The sequence below is a fragment of the Mustela putorius genome, unplaced genomic scaffold, assembly GCF_011764305.1.
Source record: "Mustela putorius furo isolate JIRA1106 unplaced genomic scaffold, ASM1176430v1.1 tig00000460_pilon_pilon_pilon, whole genome shotgun sequence".
Lineage (NCBI taxonomy): Eukaryota > Metazoa > Chordata > Mammalia > Carnivora > Mustelidae > Mustela > Mustela putorius.
Window position 1 is genome coordinate 22,033,285 of NW_025421389.1, and position 23,694 is coordinate 22,056,978.

At 55.7% G+C, this 23,694-nt stretch overlaps 1 protein-coding gene across 6 annotated transcripts; it reads right to left on the reverse strand.

Annotated features, from left to right (window-relative positions):
- Positions 1–1,231: 1,231 nt before the first annotated feature.
- SIDT2 (SID1 transmembrane family member 2) lies at positions 1,232–17,126 on the reverse strand. Of its 6 annotated transcripts, none has more exons than XM_045080492.1 (27): positions 16,355–17,126; positions 14,591–14,712; positions 14,153–14,317; positions 14,017–14,062; positions 13,506–13,607; positions 13,312–13,395; positions 12,302–12,401; positions 12,047–12,112; positions 10,866–10,959; positions 10,461–10,513; positions 9,678–9,749; positions 9,454–9,525; positions 9,210–9,272; positions 8,296–8,414; positions 7,875–7,948; positions 7,712–7,778; positions 7,115–7,188; positions 6,876–6,999; positions 6,542–6,659; positions 5,878–6,032; positions 5,614–5,722; positions 5,273–5,349; positions 5,047–5,093; positions 4,680–4,785; positions 4,002–4,112; positions 2,764–2,877; positions 1,232–2,672 (listed from the first exon to the last, which is right to left on the reverse strand). In XM_045080492.1, exons 1-27 carry the CDS (start codon positions 16,535–16,537, stop codon positions 2,610–2,612), a joined length of 2,580 nt encoding a protein of 859 aa, XP_044936427.1. In that variant the 5' UTR covers positions 16,538–17,126; the 3' UTR covers positions 1,232–2,609. The 6 variants fall into 6 exon arrangements, with proteins under 6 accessions (XP_044936427.1, XP_004749961.1, XP_044936428.1 ...); XM_004749904.3 differs by having other exon boundaries at positions 5,896–6,032; positions 16,355–17,124; XM_045080493.1 differs by lacking the exon at positions 9,210–9,272 and having other exon boundaries at positions 16,355–17,124.
- Between the last annotated feature and the right edge of the window lie 6,568 nt (positions 17,127–23,694).

Here is a 23,694-nt window from a genome sequence, read left to right on the forward strand (position 1 = left end):
TTGTGGTGGGTCTGGAGTTCCCCGCTTTCGCTGGGGGCAGAATCTGAGGGCTCCACTACAGCTCAGTCGACCCTGGCCCCTAGCCCCTAGCCGGAGGATTTCTAAGGCCTGGCGGGGCTGAGACACCAGCGCTGGGTGGGAGGCTCCGAGGCTGCTATCCTTCCCTCCCTCCCGACCCTAGAGAACAGACTGGACTCCACCACTCCTGGAAGCAGACCCACTCATACCGTGGCTTAGAGCTGGTCTCAGGGGTCTGGGGAAGGGGTCCCCGAAGAAGGTAAGAGACTGCCAGTGGGGTCCCTTGGGCTGCCCGCTGTGAGACCACCCCAACCCTCTCCCTATGGCGGCCTAACAGGGAGGGGCTAACACTCTCCGCCACACCCTGGACACCCTCCAGGAGAGGCGCAGCTGCGCTTGGCAATGGGCGGTGGACGGTGGAGGGGACGCCCACTACAGCCAGCCTCCTAAGGCCAGAGCCCTGGGCCAGAGCTGGAGTGCCCCCCAGTGGCGGCTGCTGGGAACAGCAGGGAGGGGATCAGCTAGAGGAAGGCGGACATCGGACCTCGGGTTAAGTCTGAATTCACCAGCTTCCTGGCCCCCCAAATCTTGGCCTCCTAGGCCTGTTTGGAATCTAAATCAACTTTCTAGGGTTGTTTCCAAATTCCCTCTTCTGGGAGCCTGCCTGCCATCCACATGCACACTTCCCTATTATATAATCACCACTTTGTGTTCCTTGGAGAACCAGCCCTGCCTCATTCTGCCTTCTCCTGTCCATTAAAGTCACAGTCAGGGAGCACTGGCTGCACCCACAGTCTGCCAGGCTGGGAGAGGCTCAGGCCAGAAGGGAAGCTGGCCTGCCTTGAAGGTGAGGGGCCAGGTGGGCAGAGGCTGCTGCCATTTGCCAGGTAAGGTGGCGGGGGTTGGGGGGAGCGGCGGATCTCAGTGGCGAGACGGCACCACTACGACTTCTTCACTCCACCATCCTCTCTGCCCAGCACCGTGCCTGGCACGGTGCAGGCCCCTGGTACATGTTTCCTGAACTGAGGCAGTTGCTCAAAGGGGAGAAGAGACACGGGGGACTCAAGGACACATGGGGAAAACAAGGGGGACTCTACTTTCTTGAAAAGAGAAGGGCAGACCAGCAGAGCTGGGAAGCGGAAGGCCTCTGTCCCACCCTCCCTCCAACACCTCCACTTGGAAAGGGGGAGCAAAGAGGGGCCTGAGAAGCACGTCTGGTTGTTTCTTTAATTGAATGCAGACTCGTTCATAGAAAACAGAAACGCAACCGTAGCATGGACACAGACATTGAATGGAGTTCTGAAAAAAGATCCAGATCCACCTCCTCTCCCCAGTCCCAGGGAGAGCCATAAAAACAAGTTGGGCAGAATAAAACACACTCCCATCCCCAAGGCAGAGGCCCGACCTGACCTCCCCCAGCCTTGGCATCTGGCACGGACCAGGTAGGGTGATGGAGATCGAGGGACCACAGCAGCCAGGGGCCCAGAGCTGGGGCAACTCAGTGTAAACTCCTACACATATATGTGTGTGTGACTAACACAAAACTGGGCCGAAGACAGGACGGAAACACGGAAGCCAGCCCTGGGTCCCAGAGTGAGGCTGGACCGGGGACACCGAGGGGAACATGGTGTCCCTTCCTGAGCCTCCTTCTAAGATAGGCACTGGGGCTCCCACGGCTGTGAGGAGGCAGGAGGAGCTGGGCGCCTTGTATCCCCCTCCTTTGCTCCTGGACATTCTTGGGCAGCGTCAATGGCACTGAAAGGCCCCCAAATGGGGCTTGGCAGGACGGAGGGCTGGAAAGAAAAAGGAAGGGAAAGGGGGAACTGATCTCTCCCTCCGATCCTGGTGCCAACGTCAGTCTGGGGGCTGATGGGAAAGGAAGGTGACCTCTGAATCCAACCCCTCAGACCAAAGCGACTCTCCCACGTGCACTGATCCTTACTACTACAGAGCCAGTCCCAAGCACAGGTCAGAGGGAGGAGGCAGCACTGGCTGCAGCCCCTCTTAGGCATTAGCACCGAAAGCCTGGCACCAGCTGGCCAGCCTCCAAAATCTTACACCCCCATTCCTCCCGACTGAAGCAGGCAGTGATGGCAGTCAGGGACGGCCCCAAAAAGCAGTGGGGCCCTGGTGCAGGACAGAGAATCAGGCCCAACCAGGCCCTGGACTGGAGATCAGGAAGAAGAAAGGGCTTGGGGTCGCAGGCTCCTGAGGAGGGGAAGGACGGGCGGAATGCAAGGTGTGAGATGGGCAGGGCAACAACACTCTCTCCTTCATCCTAAAGAGGAACAAACGGAGAGCCAACGGACAGGGCCCATGAGAGGCTCTCAACACTGAAGCAGCAGCCATTGGCCAACATCTGGGGTGTTAGGGGAGCGGGCCTCCTCCCCAGGAGAGGATAGCCACAAGGCTCACAGCTCCCCCCACGACCGTCCCAGGTCAAGTCTGGGCCAGACCTCGCGGGCCCACCACCACCCGCGCTGGGCCGCAGGGTGAGGACTTACACCCCCAGAGCTACAGAGGCTCTGGGCAGTGAGGCAGAGGAGCTCGGGGGGGTTCCCCTGTGAGTAAAGCAAGGGGCCTGGCTCCCGCTAGAAGACGTAGATCTTGTCCCGCTGCACGGTGTCAAGGTCGTCGTCCAGCGTCAGCAACACCTGTGCGGTAGGACGGCGAGTCAGGCACAGGCCACGGGGCAACCTCGGCCTCTACCCCACCCCCGTGCTGGGGCAGGACAGCCTCACAGACCAGGAATGACCCAAACATGGCAATGGAGGAGAGGAAGTGCCAGATGTCGTGGTCGTCAAAGAAGTCCAGGAGGATGCAGTCGCGGTTGTGCTCCCGGGACTCGGCAGGTGTTTTCTGGGGAGGAAGAGGGAGAGCTGCCTGGGGCGCGCCCACCCAGGCCGGACCAGACCCGCCTGTGGCTGCCCGTGGCCAAGCTGCGGCCCGTGCCAGGCGCGAGCGCACCGTCCTCCCAACTCACCCTTGCCCTCGTCCCCCACAGCTAAGAATGGGCTTTTTGTGACAGATTTCTCCCGGAGGATGCTGGCTTCTGCCCCTGCTCCCATCGGCAACTCCGGGCTCACTTGTTCTCCAGAGCCTTACCGGCAGGCCACACAGCCCTCCGCGCCACCCAGGACTGGAGCCAAGACTGTGTGCCGCGACCTGCAGCACTCTGGGTCCTCCCTGCTTGCCATAACCCTACCCTACTAACCCTGCCTGGACATCACTGCATCTGGGGGCCGTCCGTGCCACATGCTGAGGCCACTGAGACGACAACCATCCTGCCCTCGGGACTTCAGTCTTCACTCAGCCCCCAAATTCGTGTTTTCTCTGACCCCAAATCTGCCTCGTCTAGTTTTGCCTCTTGTCGTGAGTCTGGTCACAGCATCGCTGGGCCACAGGCCCTTTCTCATCACCCAAGGTCTTGTGAAGGCCATGAGCGAGGTCTGCCTCCGCAAGGAAGCTTTCCTGGACCTCCTAACTCTGTCCTCTGTTTTCGGGTCCATTCCCTCTCCCGTCCTTGCCTATCCGCTTCAGCTTGTGCATCATATTGCAAAGAGCAGTCCAGGAACCGATGGTCTCTCCTGAACTAGATTCTAAGTGCTTCAAAGGCAGAGACCCAGCAGGCTTGGTTCTGACCACAGAATCGAAACCCAAATCATGGCAGGTGCCTGCGAGGCCAGAGGGGAGAGCCTGGCACTTCCGGCTTCAAAACCCAGCTGTGCCACTCATTGGCTGTGTGACCTTGGGCAGGTCCCTTGGCCTCTCTGAACCTCAGCGGCCTCCTAGGCAAAACGGGGGTGGGGGTGGGGGGACAGCCCCATGCTGGTGTGTTGACCATTAGGAGGGTTAAGTGAAAAGGCGGCTGTGAAGGGGCGGGGTTAGCACACACAAACTATGTTTGTGAAGAGAAGGGGCCCTGGGTGGGCTCACAGGGAGCCTGCGGACGAGCCCTACCCTCTCGGCGGGTCGCTCCTCACCTGCCAGGTGCTGAGTCCCTGGAAGAAGAAGAAGAGCGCGAAGCCCCACACCACGGACGTGCACACAATGCAGAGCAGTGGGATGAGCTTGATCCGCTCCCCGCTGCGGAGCTGTGGGAGGGAAGAGCAGCCTGAGGGCCAGACCCTGGCCTGGCCCATTCCCCGCACCCCACCCCGCCCTTTGTGTCACTTCTCAGCACACAGGATGGATCCTTCGGGAAGCCTTCCTAGATTCGCACCATCACCTTGTGTAGCTACACAGTGAATGTGTCCCACACCAGCAGGCTGGGGTCCTCACCCCTACATCCACCCTAGCTAGGCCCCCAGGTGCGCAGAGCCCCGTGCTGGCGGGGCGCGTTGGCCGGGGGCTCTCCTGGTGCAGAGGCTCCTCTCACACCAGCTGTTGGAGGCCCCCGCCTGTGCAGACCTGGTGACCCCCAGCTCAGACCCCCATTGCATTGCACGGGGCTCTTGCCACCCACAGGGCCACTCCTGGAGGAGGGAAGTCTCTGGATGCAGCTGGAGTACATGCAGGAGACTTTAGCCTCTCCCCTCCTCAGACCTCATGGCAGAGTTGAAGGAAAAACTCCCCCTCTCAGTGCTAACCGGAAGCAGGCCGTGCCTGGCTCCATCCCATAAAGGCAGGGCACCTGGTGGCGGAGGCCCAGCACCACTCACCTTCATGATAATGTAGAAGGCGAAGTAGAGAAGCAGGTTGCAGATGCCAATGGCCAACAAGTAGGAGGCGAAATCATTGGGGCGCATGATGAGCCCATAGGCAGCTCTAGCAAAGGGAGGGAATGCTGGTGAGGCCAGGGAGGACCAAGAGCAAGGCAAGGGCTCTCCCTCACCCCTACCCCACATTTTATGATGACGTGAGGCTGGGTTCAGAGGCCCACAGAAATGCTAGAACCCGAGGTGCCAACATTTCTCTCCTCAGCTCCCATTTCTCATGCCCAAAGCTGAGACTTTGTTCATGGCCCCCAAGGCAGCCAGTGGCTGGCCCAGTCCCCAGCCAGGCTACCACAGGCAGTGGCCTACTCACAGCGACCAGTTGATAATGTTGCCCATAACCAGCAGCACCATGCGATCCTGGAGGGAAGCAGAGAAACGAGGACTGAGAGCGGGGAAGAGAGAGAGGGAGAGAAGTGGAGGAAGGCCCAAGTCAGCCGCTGCCCGCCCTCCCCTGAGCTGTCAGTGGCGCCCCGCCCCCCACCCCAGAGGGAGGAGAGAGGACAGAGAAGTTGAGGAGGGCTGGGGCAGGCCGGTACCACGTAGAGGGGCCCACTGCACTGCCGGATACAGTCTGTGTAGAGCACGTGGAGGATGCGGCGGCAGATCCCTGAGTCTGCAAGAAGGGACCGAGCTGACGGGCACAGGCACCACTCTCTCCTGGCCCCTGGCCCACGCCAGCAGAGAGAACCCCAGGGCTTCGGAGGGCATGGCTGTGCCAACCCTCATCCAACTCCTCCCACTGTGATTCTTCCAGGGACCCCAGCAAGAGGGCAGAACCCAAAGTCGGAAGTGAGTGCGGGTTCCCAAGGCCACCGACCCCTCCTTCCAGGGGCCCGTCTGCCCAGACCCCCACGCCCTACCCCGGGCAGGCCCTCACCCAGCTTCCAGCGGCCCATGTAGTAGAGCTGTGTGCTGAGGAGCAGGGTGGCAATGATGTGAATGACCGAGAAGACGACCCAGAACGCTGTGTTCCCTTTGCCGAAGACCTGCGGGGGGCCGCCGTAGGCAGGGCTGAGGAGGTGCTGAGGAGAGCCACTACCCCAGCCCACCCTTCCTCCCGAGCAGCGGGGCTGGGGCTCTCCGGGCAGGCCCAGGGAAGGCACCTCAGGGACGGGATAGGGGGTGCATGCGGGGTGGGTACCGTGGGCCAGGGCCTCACCACGCCCAGCACAGAGAAGAAGATGACGATGGCCAGGCAGGCGTAGGCGCTGTAGGCACTGGCATTGATGTCTGGATGCCGCTTCTGGTAGAGCTTCAGCATGCACAGCCCAGCAATCATGTACATGAATGACGTGTCTGGGTTGGGGGACAGGAACGTGAGCTACAAACACATCCACCAAACTTCAGCAGTGAACTCCCAGCCCAGACAGCCTGGGGGGCCGAGAAAGGCCCAACACCTTCCCATGGCCACAGAGCAGGAGGGCAGCGGGCTGAACGCCAGTCCCTTCACTGTCCCTAGGACAGCACACTGCGGCCCCACTGGCCGGCATCCAGTCTGACTTCCCCTGACAGCAAGGACAACTTAGCCTGAGCACCTTAAGATCAGGGACCAGAGCTCAAGTATGTTCCTTGTCTCGGCGTTTACCCTTGCTTTTCCATAGAAAACACTCAACAAAGGAATGCGGTAGCACCCAGCTGCCTCTTTTCTATAAAACTAGGACATGTGCGCCCACAGGAAGCCCAGCTCCGGAGTCTCCCACAGGGGCTGAGTGTTGGGGATCCCTGCGGGGGACCCGGGGATGGTGGAGGACCTCAGGCAGGTCCCTGCTCTCGGTGCAGCCAGGGAAGCAGGAGGCCCCACTCACCAAACTGGAAGTTGGTATAGTTGGGGCAGACATGATAGCAGGCACTAAGCAGCCCCTCCATCATCAGCGCTGTGCCCATGGCGTAGAACAGGCCAAAGTGTTTTGGGATCCCACATTCCTGTGGGGAGAAGGGAAGGGAGAGAGAAGGTGAGGCAGGAAGGGGGAGGGGAGGGATGGAGGGACAGAGAAGGGGAAAGAGGGACGGAGGGAGGGACCCAAAGAGGGGGAGCAGGAGAGAGGAACGGTGTGGCATGTGGTGGGGCATGTGGGCTGGGCCACGCCTGCTAGAAAGGGCCTGGAGGCGGCGAGGCCTCTGCGGCAGGTGCTGTCTCACCAGGGCATAGAGGTCGTTGCGCAGCAGGGCCCGGTTGTGGTTGATCTCCCGCTGCAGGATGATGAGCAGGAAGAGCAGCCCCAGCAGGATGTACCCCAGGTTGCTCAGGATGTTGTTGAAGGCGCTGTTAGGAAGGACAGGGGCGCATGGCCTCGGCCCTACCTGCGGCAGGCGTTGGCGGAGCCCTCCCCGCCTCCCCTGCCACCCCCAATCCCTAGCTCACTCCCGAAGACCCCCACCTGAGGTTGCCCAGCGGGTGGGCGCAGAGGAAGTTGTAGTAGCAGATGTCCTGATTCCCAGTGACATTCACCACCTGCAGCGGGGCACGGCGGCGGGAGGGGCTGCTGAAACACCTGACTTGGCCCGGAGCCCAGGCAAGAGGGAGCCAGGCCCGGGCCACACCACACAGTCCCACGTGGCAGGATGGCAAAGTGCCACACAAGCGGCTGGCCGGGCCAGCCCTCTCTGGCACAGTCCCCGCCCCTCGCACTACGTGGAGCCCAAGATCACGGGGCATGACCATGACAGAGGGTCTTGCATCACAGCCCAGAGAAAAAGGAAGAGAAACCAAGGCCTACAAAGTCCTATGATCCTAGTTGCGTAAACCCCGCAACAAGCTGGGGAAGGTGCCGTCACCGTTACTGAACGACCCCATTTTGCAGATGAGAACACTGAAGCTCCCTGAGCGCGCTCCAGGTCACCCAGCCCGTGAGGCAGAGTTAGGCTCTGAACCCAGGTCCTGTGACCTATGACCTGTGCGCACGCCAGAGCCCCAGGCTGGGACACTCGGCAAGGGTGCTCTGCACGGGCCCAGGGGAGCCAGCCCGGCCTCTCACCGTCTGGTAGGTGATCACCAGCTGTACCACCGGAAGCGCATAAAAGACCGCGATGGTGGCGATGTTCCTGTGGGGTGGGGGACAGCGGTGAGGAGGCCGAACCCGAGACACGGCCACGCCACCCTGCCGGTAACAGGAGGCCTGGCCCACTCCACCCACTCACCAGAAGTAGATCTGGTACTTCTTCCGAAGGACGCGCTTGTCCTTGCGTGCCAGGTCGGCCACGTAGAGGTATTGCTGGGGAGAAGCTGCAGTGAGCCCCGCTTTCCCACTGCCCGGGAGACTGGAGAAGCCCCTCTTGCCCGGGTTAGAGGAAAACAAGAGAATCCCCCCGCCCCTCCCACAGGCCATAATTCTGCAGGGCCCGGCTCAAGGCCACCCCACTACTGTTGGCCGGTCAGTCTGGCAGGGCTGGGAACGGAGTCAGCCTCTCCTGGGATCGATGCTGCCACAGCTGAGCTCTTTCCCTTTGTTCCCCTAAGATGTCACCCCAGAGGGAGCTGGGGCTCAGTGCTGGGGCCTGAACACAGAATCTACTTTCCTTGGGAAACCCATGGCCAGCGCCAGCCCACAGGGCATCGGACCTTGGTGCGAATGACATTCTTGTCGGAATCGATGTCCGTCAACGTGTCGTAGTCATCCTCTTCCACAGAGCTCATGGAGTCCAGGCGAGGCCGAGTGCCCACGGGGTCGAGGGAGCGATCTGGGGTGGGCAGGAGGAAACAGTTAACCCACAGGCACAGAACCTAAGGTCTGTCCCCACCCACCTAGGGCAATTGTCACAATTACTGGGCGATGGGCAGAGGCAAACTGTGGGCTCAGAGCAGGGGTGGAGGTGAGCTCAGGCCCAGGGCAAAGGTATCATAGGTGCTCCTAAGTCCTCAAGGGGAACAAGGGTGGGTTCTGGGAAGAGGCCACCAAAGAGGGACCCCTCCAGCCCTGTCCCCCTCACTGACATAGGACTTCTAGGCCAGGACCCTGAGCAGACCTTGGGCCCCAGACATAAGCAACAGGACTGAATTCGGCAGAAGTCATGCTGATTAGGTGCCCAGCTGTGTGGGTTCTGAGAGGGCATGGCCTTGGCCCCCACTTGGTAGAGACCCAGTGGGCTCTGGGGTACAGCAAGGGTGATACCTGCTCCTGTTCCTTTCTGGTGCCTTCAGAAGCTTCCTCTTGTTACCTTGCTGGAACGAAGTCCCCAGAGGCCAAGACATGATACCCCTGCCCATAGGCCCTACCCCAGCAGGCCAGGGAGTGAGGGTGCTGGCAAACGTGGCAGCAAACCAGAACATCTGGCCTAGGGGTAGCTGGGGTGCCAGTCCACCAGCATCGAGGCCAGTGCCTGCTTCTCTCAAAAGACACAAGAGCGGGCAATTATTGGCTTTAGATGGGGAAGCCATGCACAAAGCGTCTCTCTGGCCCTGGAGCCTACCGGCCCCGGTCAACGGCCCTGGCAGGAGCAGATTGGCAGAGCAGCGCCCCCCCACCCCACATCTACCCATGGCAATGCACAGCTGCCGCATCTGGCCAAAGGGGAGGCGCCGCTTGAACTGGTCGTGCCCTTCAAAGGAAAGGGAAAGTTACCAGGAAGTGGGGCCAAGGAAGAGAGCATGAGAGGGGAGAGGGGCAGGGAGCCAGCAGCCCCTTTCCTGGTGCCAGCGTCTGGCAGAAGAGGCGGGTGCCCGTCACCACGCTTCACCCAGCCTGCTCCAGCCCTGCAAGGCCCCGCCTGCCTCACTCACCCTGGTAGCTGTAGGACAGGTCTCCGGTCCCCGTGCTATCCCCCAGGCCGTCTGTGGACCCGGAACTGTTCTCTGTGGGGGATGGGGCATGGGACGTAGTGAGGTCTCAGTGGGAGAGGACGGGGAGGCAGGGGTCGGGAGGGACCCCGTGGCCACTCTGCTGCCTTGGAGGTAGAAGCCCAGGCTGTGAGTGGGCAAGGACAACCTCTGGCGTTCACACGTACCGAAGGAGCCGTAGTTGTAGCCCTCATAAGGGGAGCTGCCAGGGAAGGAGTCGGCGAGCACCCGAGGGTGACCTGCAACGAGAAATCAGGGGCCCCTAAGCTCTGGCAACAGAGTGGGGCCCACAGCCAAGAAGAGAGACTCCAGAGAAGAGACACGGAGGAGCTACGCAGCTGCAAAGAGTAAGCACCTATCCTGACAAATGCACTACCTCCCACCCCCACCGACCGCCCCAGCCTCCCACGAGTGGCCCCGAAGAAGCCTTTGCCATCCTTTGTCCTCGCTCCAGAGACAGTGGTCAGCGAACCGATGTGTCTACATGACCAGCTAGGACAGCCCGGGTCCCGCCCAGACCCCCTGGTGCATCCCCTCCCTCGCCCATTCTGGACCTCAGCTCCTCTGCCCACAGCCCCTGGAGCTTACCAAGGAGAGAAGCTGAGAGAGAAGGTCCCAAGCAGGAGGGAGGATAGACAGAGAGGGAAGGAGGGAAGAAAAAGAGAGAGAATGAAAGGTTAATAACTGCCCCCGGACTCTGAGCTGTATTGCCTGAGGTGGACAGACAGTGTAGCTAGACCCAGAGAATGAACTGAGTGACAGCCATTAAGATGGGCATGTAAGGGTCGCAGGGGCACAAGAGCCCAGCCCTGTTTCCATCTACAGAGTGTTAGTCCCGATCTGAATACCCAGAAGCCCCCAGCTGGCCTTTCCTCCACCAGCCCCCGAGGGAACCATCCAGAAAATCACAGAGCAAACTCTGCCCTCCCTGCCCAGGCCTCCGGAGGTACCGCTTTCTGGGCAGGCTCGGTCCATGGCCACCAGAAGCGTCTTCTTCCTCTGCCTGCAGGAACAGAATCCAGAGGCAAACCAGAGGGGCCAGGATGAGGATCTCTCCTACCCTGGACTGGACAGCTTCCACCCTCTCCACCCATAACCCTGTCCTCTGTCTGTGACCTTAAGGTTCTTCCCAGGCTGGGAAGCAATGTGGGGTTTCCTTGCTTGGGTAGAAGGTTGAGGGCAGGGGCTGGTTTCCAGAGGAGAGGCCCATGGAGCACTGACCCTGAAAGGGACCTGCCTTCCTATGCCCCAGGATGGTGTGGAGCTGGGGCCCTGGGCTGGCTTAGATCCTGCCAGGCCAGCTCCCCTGCTCAACCCACCCCAGAAAAGGGGGATGCCCAGTGGCCCTGCTTTACCTCCAGTTCTCCCAACAGGCCAGGAGGATGGTCAGCAGATAGAAGGAGAGAAATATGCCCAGGCAAAAGAGCATACCACCAACATAGGCCTCCGCTGTTGTGGGGGGACAGAGAGGAAGATGTGATGTAAGAAGAAGCATCAGACCTTCCAAGGATGCTTGCCATGGCACACAAGGGCCCGACAGGGTGAGCAATGGGCAGTTCCCCGAAATAGGCCAAACTCTGATGTGATTCCTGTCTCTCCTCCTATTGCTCCCTCAGCTAGAATTTTCTCCTCTCTTTCTTTCTCACAATCTCCATCCTGTTTTCTTTTCTTTCTTTTTCTTTTTAAGGTTTTGTTTATTTATTTGACAGAGAGAGAGAGAGAGAGAAAGAGATCACAAGTAGGCACAGAGAGGGGGAAAACAGGCTCCCTGCTGAGCAGAGAGCCCGATCTGGGGCTCGATCCCAGGACCCTGAGATCATGACCTGAGCCCACTGAGCCCCCCAGGCACCCCCTCCATCCTGTTTTTAAACACAGCTTCCTTCCAAACACAGCTCAGGGGCTGCATCCTCTAGGAAAGCTTCTCTGTCCTGGGGTCCCAGTGACTGCCCTTTGCCCTTCACAGCTTCAGCACACTGCCCAGAAGCAGGCCCCTGTTCTTCAGACAGGAACTCTGAGGACTCTGGCCAATGCAAAACACCCGGCACAAAGACGGTGCTCAAGAAATATTTGCGGAATAAAGATTTCCTACAAGACAGGCAGCTTCTTTCCCCTCCCGTTACAATCCCTTATTTTTAGGTTCTATTTTCCAGTTTACAAAGGGCTCCATTCAATCACTCGGTAAATATTTATTGAGCATGACTAAGGGGCCTAACACTTTCCAGCTAATTTTGTGCTAAACCTCACAATTTGGTGAGACTACTGGGACAGATCCTATTATCATCAAGACAGAGAGACAGGGAAACTGAGGCTCAGTGAGACTGCACGGCTCACAAGGGGTGAAGAGAGAACTGGAACTCAGTAATTCAATTATTAGTGTCTGACTCTGTACTACACCACCCTGGGACCCACCCCCCATCGTGAAGGCTGCCAAGAACACTCCCCCTTCCAGGCCCGCCAGTCTGCGTGTAGGCCCCCCCCACCCCGACCCGTCTGAGAGGAAGAGCCTCCCTTTCCTCACTCAGCCACCCACACTCACACGTGACTGCTCGAGATACCACCACTGACAGGGTTTTCTGGCGGTGCCCTTGATCAACCGGTTCATCTGGAAGCAGAACGTCAAACAAGAAGCTGCCTGGAGCTTGGCTAAAAAGTTTGTGGGACCAGGCCTGGGAGAGTCCGGGGCCAAAACCTCACATCCCGGTGGACCCACCCATCAGCCACGCAGGGTCTTCTACCTCCTGGGGAGCGACCGAGCCCTCCCCACTCCCAAGGCCCAGGGTACACCGTGTACCTTCCACAAAGGGGTAGAAAGGCAAGGAGCCCCCGCAGGCCTGGTCTTCGGTCTTCACCACCACGACCACATAAAAGCTATTGCTGGGGAAGTCTTTGCGCTGCAGGATGACGATGGGGATGACAAAACCATGGTTGTCGTCAACCACCATCAAAATCAATCCACAAAATGCGCACTTAATTTTATTTAGCCCACACTAAGGTCCCTACGAGATAAGTACTAGCACTGCCCTTATTAGGCTTTAGGGTTACACAGCCAGTAAGTGGTACAGCAGGGTTACCTGCTCCAGAGCCCAAATCGCGACCGCGTGCCACCCAGGTGAGCACACGTGTGCACGACCACCAGCAGGGGACCCATGGGCGTGCCGTGCGGTCTGGGCATAAGCCAGGAGGAAAAGTGGAGGGGCCTGCTGCCCCCTCAGTTGCAAGACTGGATGTTGTCAGGTGAGTGTGTGGCTTCACCCTCCAGGCCCCCAGCACAGGTTTCAGCCTTTTCGAGGGCAGCACTCAGCAGCAGCCAGGAACCTTTTCTCAATCTCTCTCTCTTTCTCTCTCTCTTTTTTTAGATCTTACTTACTTATTTGACAGAGAGTGAGTGAGCTCAAGCAGGGGGAGCAGCAGGCAGAGGGAGAGAGAAGGAGGCTCCCCAATGAGCAGAGAGCCTGATGCGGGACTGGATCCCAGGATCCTGGGATCATGACCTGAGCTGAAGGCAGATGCTGAACCGACTGAGCCACCCGGGCGCCCCTCCTTTTCCCCCTCCTAGCTCGTGTTACAGTGAATGAAATAGATACGAAAGCCAGAAAGGGTTCTCTGCTCTCTCCTACCCCACAAGGTGATTGGGAAGATGATTCAACCCTCACATAAAGTGCAGAGCCCCAAATCTCAGGGACTGGCAGGCCAAGACTCAGTCTTATCAGTAGGGTAAAAATGGGGGCAGGGGTGAAGGCGCAAGGTTTGGAAAGTTCATCCCCTGGCTACATCTCCTACAGGGTCATGCACATTTCCTACCTGCACAGTGATGGCAGCCTTCTTGGTCATAGTCTGGTACATGCCGATGAAGGCTACGTTGTTGTCTAGGTCATAGACAGGGCACTACAGAAGGAGGAGGGGAGAGGCAAATGGGCAGGAACCCAGGCCCTGGGTCCTCTCTTTAGCAGTCCTGCTCCCCGCTGGTGGAGAGCAAAAAAGGGCAGACAACCTACCAGGACATCCTGGATGGAGATGACTGAGCAGGGGAAGGCCTTGTTGGAGGTCACCTTGACAATCACTGAGTCCACTCCCTCCGGGAACTCATACTTGAAGTACTGAGGGCACAGGAGGGCAAGGAGAGCCCCATCTCATGAGGATGCTCTCTCTGTCCCTCTAGAAGGGAACAGTGTGTATCCTCTCAGAGTTGGGCAGTGGAAGCTCTCAGGGGAGAAGGACCCTGACCCCAAGCAGCCCAATTATATCACTCCCCTCAACCTCAGTGGGCACTCACAATAGTGTCCCAAGAGGCAAGGAGGAAAGGTGGCAGCCAGACCCCATGCCTCTGCACGTCCATGTGGCCTGTCCCTGACCACCTCAGGGCCAGAGCTCCTATTTCCAGACAGTCCCTCCATGGCCAGGGTGCAGTCAACCTGGGACTCCCAGCAGCCAATCTGGGACTCTGCTGACCACTCCTGCTCCCATGTCCCTGCTTCTCCAGAGGGCCAGCTGCCAGACAGATCTTACCTGGGGCTGGGCTGCCGTGGTATTGAAGCTAAACTGCTCCCCAGTCCTGGAGGGAGAAGAGCCCCCCCATCACGGTCACTCACAGAGCCTGGCAAAGAGGCCAGGCCCATGGTCCCCTGGGATGGCCCTTGCAGACCTGAGCACAAAGTCGTCCATCCGGCTGACCCGGAGCTGGTAGGTGGTGTTGACCGGTGACAGGGTGGACACATCCACATAGAAGAACTGGACCTCGGACTCATTCTTGGTTGGGGGCTGGCACAGAGTCCGCTCCACCTTCTGGTACAGGTACTTGCGCTGATACCTACAGCCCAAAGCAGAAAGCAGGACATTACTACTGTCCCAGCCAGCAGGCCACAGCATAGGAGCAAGGCCCCGACTCCCCATCTCTGGTTTCCAACATCTGGTTTCCTCCCCCAGCGAGGCTGACAAGCTCTAGGCTGGCTGGCCTGGCCACTGAGCAGCCCTCTGGTTCAGGGAATGGGGACGAGAAACAGAGGGGCTCCTGGGTGGCCTGAGGCCCTGGATCAGGCCCTAGGTGAGGCTCTCCCCTCCCTGATCCCCAGGTCCTACTCACAGCCCTCGCAGGATTAGGGGCACCTGGAAGGACACCACAGCCTCCTTCTGCCGGACCACGAACAGCAAAGGAGCCCCCTTCTGCTTGTTCAGGACATTCACGGACACACGCACGCCTTCTGTCTGCAGAATGACATGGAGACGCCCCTCAGTCAAGCCTGCAGTGAATCCACCTCAGCTCCTTGGGACACAGGGCTCCAGAGACCATGAGCCCGTCATGCCAACCACTTTGTTCTCCACCCCCAACCACCCCAGTCAGGCTGGTCAGCTAGCTATGCCCCTTCTGCCAGAGCAGCCCCAGTCTTCAGGAGGGATCTGCTCTGAGTTAGAGGAGAGGCTCTTGGAAGAGGGCCCGTCCTGGCTGGCAGACATGTGCAGGACAATGGGACCCACACAAACACAGGGCCTCACTTCCCAACAGGAAACACAACGGAGACTTTGGCCAAACCCAGGATACCCCATATCTATCCATGTTCATGGGATATACTCGCACAGGGACACGGGGACACAGGAGAGAAGAAGTGTTCCTCAATTTTCTTCCTTGTGAGCCAGGAAGTCCCCATTCAACAACTAATCTGGGGGCTAGAGCCAGTGGGGAGGCGGGGAACGAGACTGTTGAAAGCTAAGAAAGCCAAGTTCTATCCTTAGCTCTGACCAAGGGCCAGGGCTGTGGAGAAGTCACTTCACACCTCTGAGCCCCGATTTCCCCCTCTGTAAAATGCAGACACTCTCATTCTTGGTGCATGGAGGAACGTACAGTGGGAGCTTAAGAAAATCAGTCAATGGATCCTGGCAATGCTTGTTACTGGGCTGCTGAGACCCGAGCCCTAGGGCAATGTTTCCCAGAGGGGTAGAAAGTAACTCTCAGGAGGACCCCAGTTATGGGGGAGAAGGAAGAAAGGACTCCAAGCAGGAGGACATCAAACTTCAGAGAAACAGGCACTAAAGGCAGCTGCTGGTCTGCCACAGAAGGCAGATCCTGCCCCATTCTGAAAAATAATCACACTGCCACTCTCAGCTCTACCACTTCTTGGTAAATGCAATCATGGAGAGAGCCAGGCAGGAGACCACAGAGCCAGGCTCCAACAGTTCTCCAAATCTCAGCTCTGCCCGGGGGTCTAGACTTCCTAGATCTAGCTACAATCACGCTTAACACGTGGCTGGGGAGAAAATGAAAGAGAAAGTCAGGGTGAGGTAGCTTCCCCATTGGAGACAAACTTTCTCTCTCCTCCCATCCCACTTGGAGTTGGTCTTATCTCCACCACCTCTGACTGAACAAGGCCAGCGGGCTTTCTAAGGCAGAAAGAGTGGGAAGTCCTGCACTCATCTCCCTGGGGAGTCTCAGCTATAACTTGGCCAAGCAGAGCCTTTCAGTCAGTCTGTCTCATCTCCTTGGGGTTTTGTGGGCCAAGCCCAGTAGCTGGCCTGCTTCTGCCTACACCCAGACTGTGGGGCTGTCAGCTTTGGGGTGCTGGACCAGCCCTGCTCAGAGCACAGCTGCTGGAAAGGAGGGGCTCAAAGAGAAGATGGGAAGGAGACAACTTTAGAAACTGTCCAGTGGGAGCCTCAGAGAAACTGGTGGCACTGGAGCACTGGTGGCAAGGAGGACTGGTCAAAAGAGTCCACTGCGTTCTGGGAAAACGAAACCCAGTAGGGTGCCGCGTTCATGGCCCCCTAAAGAGCAGAGGACTGACTGACTGGCAGAGCGCTGGTCTGCTCACCCACTCACCACCAGCCCCCCAGCCCGGCCCAGGCCAGCCCTCACCCGGTTTCGGGTCACAGTGTGGTTGAAGGTGTAGATGTTGACCAGCTCGCTGTTGACCTCATCCACGTAGGTGCGCTCAAACTCGGCGTCTTTCTGCGAGACGTTCTTGGGCCCCAGAACCCCCAGATGGCTCTCGACCGAGGCCACCAAGAGCGCCAAGAAGGGCAAGCCCAGAGCGAACATGGCCCCGGCAAGGCGGCAGTGGCGGCGGCGACAGCGGCGGCGGCGGGGACGGCGACAGGCGACAGGACACCTCCGGGACGGGTTGCGGCTCTGGCCGCAGCTTCCAGCATCTCACCAGGACCAGAACTTTAACCCCGGCCTGAGATTAGGAAACGTCCCCTCCCCGGAGCCGCAGAGACGCTCCCAGGGGGCCCGGCGGGGAGGGGCGGCGGGAGAGGGAGGGGAGGATGTGGGGTACGGACCAGCTCGCGAGGGGCTGAGCGCGGCCCGGAGACCCCGCGGCCTCCGGCCGGGGCCGTGAGAGCCAGGGGGCGGCTGGTTGCTGGGAGCTAGGAGACGCCGGGGAAAGGGGAGGGAAGGAGGGAGGGAAGGAAGCCGGCGGCGGGGGCGGCCGGGAAGGGAGGAGGGTCTGAGGGTGAGGAGCGTGAAAGGTGGCAGCGACCCGACGCCGCGCGGCGCGGCACGGCGCGTTTTCCGGGGCGCGGGCCCTTTAAGGCCGGGCGGCCGCGGCGGCCCCCGTGCTCGCAACTCCGGGGAGTGTGCGGTGCCGCGAGGCGGTAAACAGCAGGGCTGCCGGCCCGCCCGCTGACGTCAGGAGAAACTGACACAGATTTAAAGGGCCAAGTCTCGGATTGGGCCTTAAAGGGGCCGCAGCCCTCCAGCTGGAAGCCATCTGGAGCTCCTGTCCCGCTACTACCTCCTCTTTCATAATCCTACCCGTCTCTGGAAGCGCGCGTTGGTTGGAATAGATGGATGTTTCCGTGAAGGATCTCCAAGTACTGGATTCTTGTTGACAAAGACTTCTTTGCTCAATGTAAGAATCCACCTCCATCCTCACCGCGTTTCCCACCGACGTCCCCCATCCTTGGGCCATTAAGAAAGGAAGACCTCGGGATGCCTGGGTAGCTCAGTGGGTTAAAGCCTCTGCCTTTGGCTCAGGTCACGATCTCAGGGTCCTGGAATCGAGCCCGGCATCGGGCTCTCTGCTCAGCAGGGAGCCTGCTTCCTCCTTTCTCTCTGCCTGCCTCTCTGTCTACTTGTGATCTCTGTCTGTCAAATAAATAAATAAAAATCTTTAAAAAAAAGAAAAGAAAGGAAGAGCTCATTTAGGAGGACAGGAACTGGGCCTGGAAGCTTGCAGGGCTTTCTCCTCTGCAGAGGCAGCTAAAAGGCTCATTGAAAGACAGTGGCTTTCAGTATAAATCGATAAAAACTTCTCTACAAAATGTTTTGGCCTGTGTTTCAAGAATTTTAAAGAGCTTTATACTCTTTGACAGAGTAATTTCACTTTTGGGGCTCTATCCTAAGGAAATATGAAATACAGATTAAAAATGTATAGACATGGGCGCCTGGGTGGCTCAGTGGGTTAGGCTGCTGCCTTCGGTTGGGGTCATGATCTCAGGGTCCTGGGATCCAGTGCCCCATTGGGCTCTCTGCTCAGCAGGGAGCCTGCTTCCCCCTCTCTGTCTGCCTGCCTCTCTGCCTACTTGTGATCTTTCTCTGTCAAATAAATAAAAATCTTTAAAAAAAATGTATAGGGGTGCCTGGGTGGCTCAGTGGGTTAAAGCCTCTGCCTTCAGCTCAGGTCATGATCCCAGAGTCCTGGGATGGAGCCCCACATTGGGCTCTCTGCTCAGCAGGGAGCCTGCTTCCTCCTCTCTCTCTGCCTGCCTCTCTGCCTACTTGTGATCTCTGTCTGTCAAATAAATAAATAAAATCTTTTAAAAAAATGTATAGGCAGTAATGCTTATGATTACGATATTTGTAACATAAAGCATAAAGGAAACAACCTAAATGTCCACAATGAGGAAATGGTTAAAAGTGCTATTATGAAGCCATCCAAAATGAAGCTTAAGACTTTAAGGAACAGGGGTGCCTGGGTGGCTCAGTGGGTTAAGACTCTGCCTTCGGCTCAGATCATGATCTCAGGGTCCTTGAATGGAGCCCCACATCGGGCTCTCCGCTCAGCAGGGAGCCTGCTTCCCTTCCTCTCTCACTGCCTGCCTCTCTGCCTGCTTGTGATCTCTGTCAAAAAAATAAATAAAATTAAAAAAAAAAAAAAAGACTTTAAGGAACATGTCAACAGAGAACACTCACAATATGGCACTATATCAAGAGTATGGTTTCCAAATATGTAGGCATGCATAGAAAAGCATCGAGAAATCTTTGAATTACAAATGACTCTTAAAATGACATGTATCATTTCATCTAATTCCAAAAGTATAGAAAAGTAGCAAAAAGAAAAAAATCACTGGACTGTGGATGGTTTCAAAATGTTTTTAGATCTTTTAAAAGTGTATACATTTTGGGGTGCCTGGGTGGCTCGGTCCTTAAGCATCTGCCTTCAACTCGGGTCATGATCACAGGGTCCTGGGATCAAATCCCACATCAAGCTCCCTGCTCAGCAGGGAGTCTGCGTCTCCTTTTCCCACTCCCCCTGCTTGTATTCCCTCTCGAGCTGTCTCTCACTCTGTCAAATAAATAAATATTTATATTTTCTAGGATACACATGGATTTCTAAGACAAATAAGATTTGTTTAAAGGAAAAGAAATGTGGGGCGCCTGGGTGGCTCAGTGGATTAAGCTGCTGCCTTCGGCTCAGGTCATGATCTCAGTGTCCTGGGATCGAGCCCCACATCGGGCTCTCTGCACCCGGATGAAGCCACCTGGGCCAGAGACTTGTGGGAATTCTTTTCCTTCCAAGATTCCAGCAGCCGCAGCTCCTGCCCCTGCCTTATTCTCTGGGCTTTGTTCCAAAAAGGACTATTTTATCTCATAGCCAATTATAAATATTTATTCATTCCTGCAATAAATACTTAATGGGCACCTACTATGTGCAGGTACTGTTCTATTTATACTAGGCAAATTGTATGTGCAAGGATTAGACCTGGCCCCCTGCCCAAGCATTCGTGCTTGAGGATGAAGATCAAAAGCAGGCTGCAGGATCTGAAGAACCCTGGAAAGTCAGACTAAAGGGAAGCTTAGCAGACTCCTGGACCAAGCCTTCATTTTACAGACAGTAGAGTAGGTAATTTATTAGACTCCAGCACATTTGGACAAATCCGAATTGGAGGACCCTCAGAATAACAGGAAGAGTTTTCATTATAAGCCCATGCAATCCCCAGAAGTTTTTATCAATTTATACTGAAAGTCACTGACTACAGTGGATGTAGAATTTCCACATTCCAAGTGAATTCCATTTTCTCTCTCATGGTGACCTCCTCCTCGGCTTGCCAGTAAATCTGGAATTCTAAGAAATACTTCCATTCTGAGTTTGAGGTCCCCACTTAGCTTGATGTAATTTGACTGGTTTCTGGAACTTTCCTGGGTGCTGTAAGAACCTCTATTCTCAGCTATAGGCTGGTTGGTCCAGGTGCTATATTGAATAAGCCCAGGCTGGGGGCACTCTAACTCTGCCTCTTAGGCTTTGGGGCAAAGAGTGCCCTCCCACCTGCCCGGCCTGTTTAAAATGCATATCCAGACATGACTTCCAGTTGTTGAGTTGCAGTCTCTAGAAGTGCAGCCCAGGAATCTGGGTTTTACAAGCACTCCAGAAGCTTGATATGCACAATAGATTTTGAGAACCACTGCTCTGGGGCTCGACAACTGGGATGGGGACTGCTGATATTTGTTTGCTCCCTTTCTTCTAGAAGTATCTTAAGAGAAATCTGTCTAAATAAATCCAGAAGGGATCCTTCCCTTTTGCAAGGGCTCATGGGCTTAACCTTTGAATCCTCAGCAACTTCTGTGTTGGAAGAGGGCTTGAGGGCAACAGCCCCAGACTTTCTTGCAGTTCTCAGGTCTGCGGAACTTTCCTCAGCCCTTCTGCCCCACCCCCCCTAGGGAGGGAACAGCACAACCCAGTTATGAATAGATCCTTTCTCAGGTCTGGTAGTGCTGAGAGAAGGCCTTTTTGTTGGCTATAGCAGTTAGCATAAAAGAAGAGCAGTGCTGGGTCTCAAAACCAGACTTATGAGAGCAAAGGAGATATCAAGGCCTCAGAGCAACCCCCTGGACCTTCTGTGATGGTCCCGCTACTGCATTATCTGCCACCTTATAAAAAAAAAAAAACAAAAAACCGACTCCAGCCCTGGCAATGAGGGCAGGGTGGGGTCACAAGGCTCAGATGATTTCCCTCTAAAGCTTCCCTGTGCGCCATCCTTCCGATCCTGAGTGCAGAAAGGACCTAAAAAATGGGACCATTAACCAGGGAGCTGACAAGATTCCCAGTTTTCCATAGAGGGTAGAGTGGCTGTGCCAACGGGTGGGTGGCAGGATCAAACCCAACATTAGAATTAAGCAACTTTTACCCAGAAAAAGAAAGTTACACAAGCAAGCCCTCTAAAGGAAGGTAATTTCACCATGATGCACAGTGCAGGGAACTTGAAGTTCCCTATTTTCATCATGACCACAAAAGGGTCTCAGTGTATCCAGGGGGAGCTCAAACAGAATGGCCCAGGAGCCTCAGCAGCAAAAGCACTGTGTAGCCCTTCTTTCTCTCCATCATTCAAGCACTGTTCTTTCTCAGGGCTGCCCTTGGGTGTGGTCATCTCTCTAAGGCTTATGAAAATGGGATGCACATCAGATTCTGGGGCTTTGGTCTCAAACCTGTCACATGGTTTCTTGGTACTATGGAAAAAGCAAGGTCTTTGATGTCAGAAAGTTCTGTTTAAGTCCCTGCACTGTGCATCATGGTGAAATTAAACTTTTGGAGCCTTCCAGAGTCATGGCTTATGTCCCTTTACCTCCTAAATGCAGCACAGGGGAGCGGGGCTCGGCTGCATGCACCATCCTGAACTACGGTCTCAAGAATAGGAGGGGAGTCAAGGGAGAGCAGTTTTGACTGAGGGGGGCCAAGTTTCTGCCACAGACAGATCAGCCACTTTCCCTTTCCTGGGCTTTCACCGTTCTGACTGAGAAACTTGAACAATACATCAGGCCTCGCATCCTGGTACCCTGTGGCTGTGTGCTGGAATCAACGTCAGAGTTTTGCAGGAAATGACGCTGGTCAATCACGCAGCTGAAAACAAGAAGATAAAAAAATGGACCAACTCAAATCTGTCTCCAAAGATCGCTGATTAAGAATAAGCCATCCTCCTACCTCAAGAAAGCTTGGGTGTCCAGCTACGAAATCAGAAGACGCAACTCAAGAAGCTTTTCGTCCTCTCTGGCTGTTATCTGCAGATAACAGAGGCAGCGTCTCAGCCCTTACTCCATGTTGCTCTCAATAATAGAAAGGGTTCCCTCTCTTTACACTCTGGCTCACATACAGGCCACCTCCCGTAGCTTCTCCTGTTACCTCCCTGGTCCTCTGAGCCTTCACGACGGTGATTCTCTCATCCACGACACCTTTGTTCCTCTGAATCAGTCTTTTTCTTCAGTTTCACTTTTCCTATAAAAACCATCTTACTGGGGTGCCTGGGTGACTCAGTTGTTAAGCGTGTGCCCTCAGCTCAGGTCGTGGTCCCAAGGTCTTGGAATCAAGCCTGGCATCGGGCTCCTTGCTCAGTGGGAGGACTGCTTCTCTCTTTCCCACTCCCCCTGCTTGTGTTCCCTCTCTCGCTGTCTCTCTCTGACAAATAAATAAAATCTTTGAAAACAAAAAACAAAACCATAAACTATCTTATTAATTCCATCTAGTTTCAATCAAACAATTCCAGAAAATGTGTCAAAAACTTGTGATGGGTATGTATGGCATCTAGTTTTTAAGTGACTTTTATTGATCCTTATTAATAACCTGCATTGTTCCTCACAAGCAGCAGTGTAGTATCATTGAAAGAACAGGAAGTGCAGTTGAAAGATTTGTATTCTGATTTTGGTGCTGACGGTTGGCTAGATGACCATGGACAAATCACTCAACCTCCTGTTCATTCTTTCGTTTATTCAATGCCTAGTGTGTACTAGTCACTAAGCTGGGTGCTGGGAACACAGATACTTACAACACATTCTCTGTTCTTAAGAATTCATAATCTAACAGTGTGGACAAATGGGTAAGCATATAATACAGAGTAAGTGCAATGATAAGTTACACAAGGTATTATGGGAACTCAGAGATGAGAGATCTAGTACAAACCAGGGCTGGAAATGAGGGAAATCAGAAGAAATCAGAAAACACCCCAGGAGGTGTCCCTAAGGGGGATCTGAAAAGATGAATAGAAGATGGTCTAGCAAAGGAATAGGAGCATTTTCGACAAGGGGCCTTGACTTAGAGCAAAGTCATAGACTCAAAGTTCAGTGCTATTGGCACAAAGGTTCAAAGGGGTGGGAAGATACGCATTGAAGAGGGTCAAGTCATGGAGGGCATAGGATGTTCTCTCTAATGGCTTCGACTGCTAGTTATTGATGAGCTTACCACAGTATACTAACGTGTCATGAAGGTCAAAGCTTGAACAGTTTGCAGAATGTCTTTTGAGAACATAAAAGCAATAGTATAAAATCAGGCCAGAGTAGAAAATAGACTATGTGCTTATCAAACATCGAAGACCTTTGCTTCGTGGCTATGTAAAAATACGTTGCCGAGTGAAGATTTCACCCCTGCAATGACAGGAGAAAAGTAGGAGATGGGACTCTCCTGCTGGTTTTGTCCAGTTTTTCCCCAAGTGGGTGCTGGCGAGGGAGCCTTCCCTCCTACCCACCCACTTGTCCCCGGCCAGTGAAGTTCACCTGGCTAGTAGTTTGGATGCGCTTAACAAAGGGCTTGGGCTACTTTCACTGGGTAGAGAAGAACCTGGTGTGATTAGGCAGGGGAGGAAGACGACTAGAAAAACAGAAGTATCTTGGGATCTCCATATTCTCTTCTCTTCCAGGACTGAACCAGTTTAACTCAGTAGCATCACTGTGGTGAAGAGTGATAAAGTAGCTGATACAAAAAACACAGAAGCTTGCAGCTGTTAAGAAACTTTAGTGGCATAGCCATCTGCTGTAATTACTGCTGGCGTGGTTGGTCGCTAGTCATCAGGTTGGGTCCTGATGGCCCGGTTGAGTAACTGACCCTTGTTCTACTGTCATTACTGTGAAAAGGTCATGCTTGGGTCAGGCTGTTTTAGACTAGGAGGCAAAGATGCAACGTGAGAGCTGAGTCCATGCTCAAGGTTCCTGTCCTGAACTCTGTGGTCACATGATATTATGGGCCTGAGGCTACTGATGCCCTTCATCCA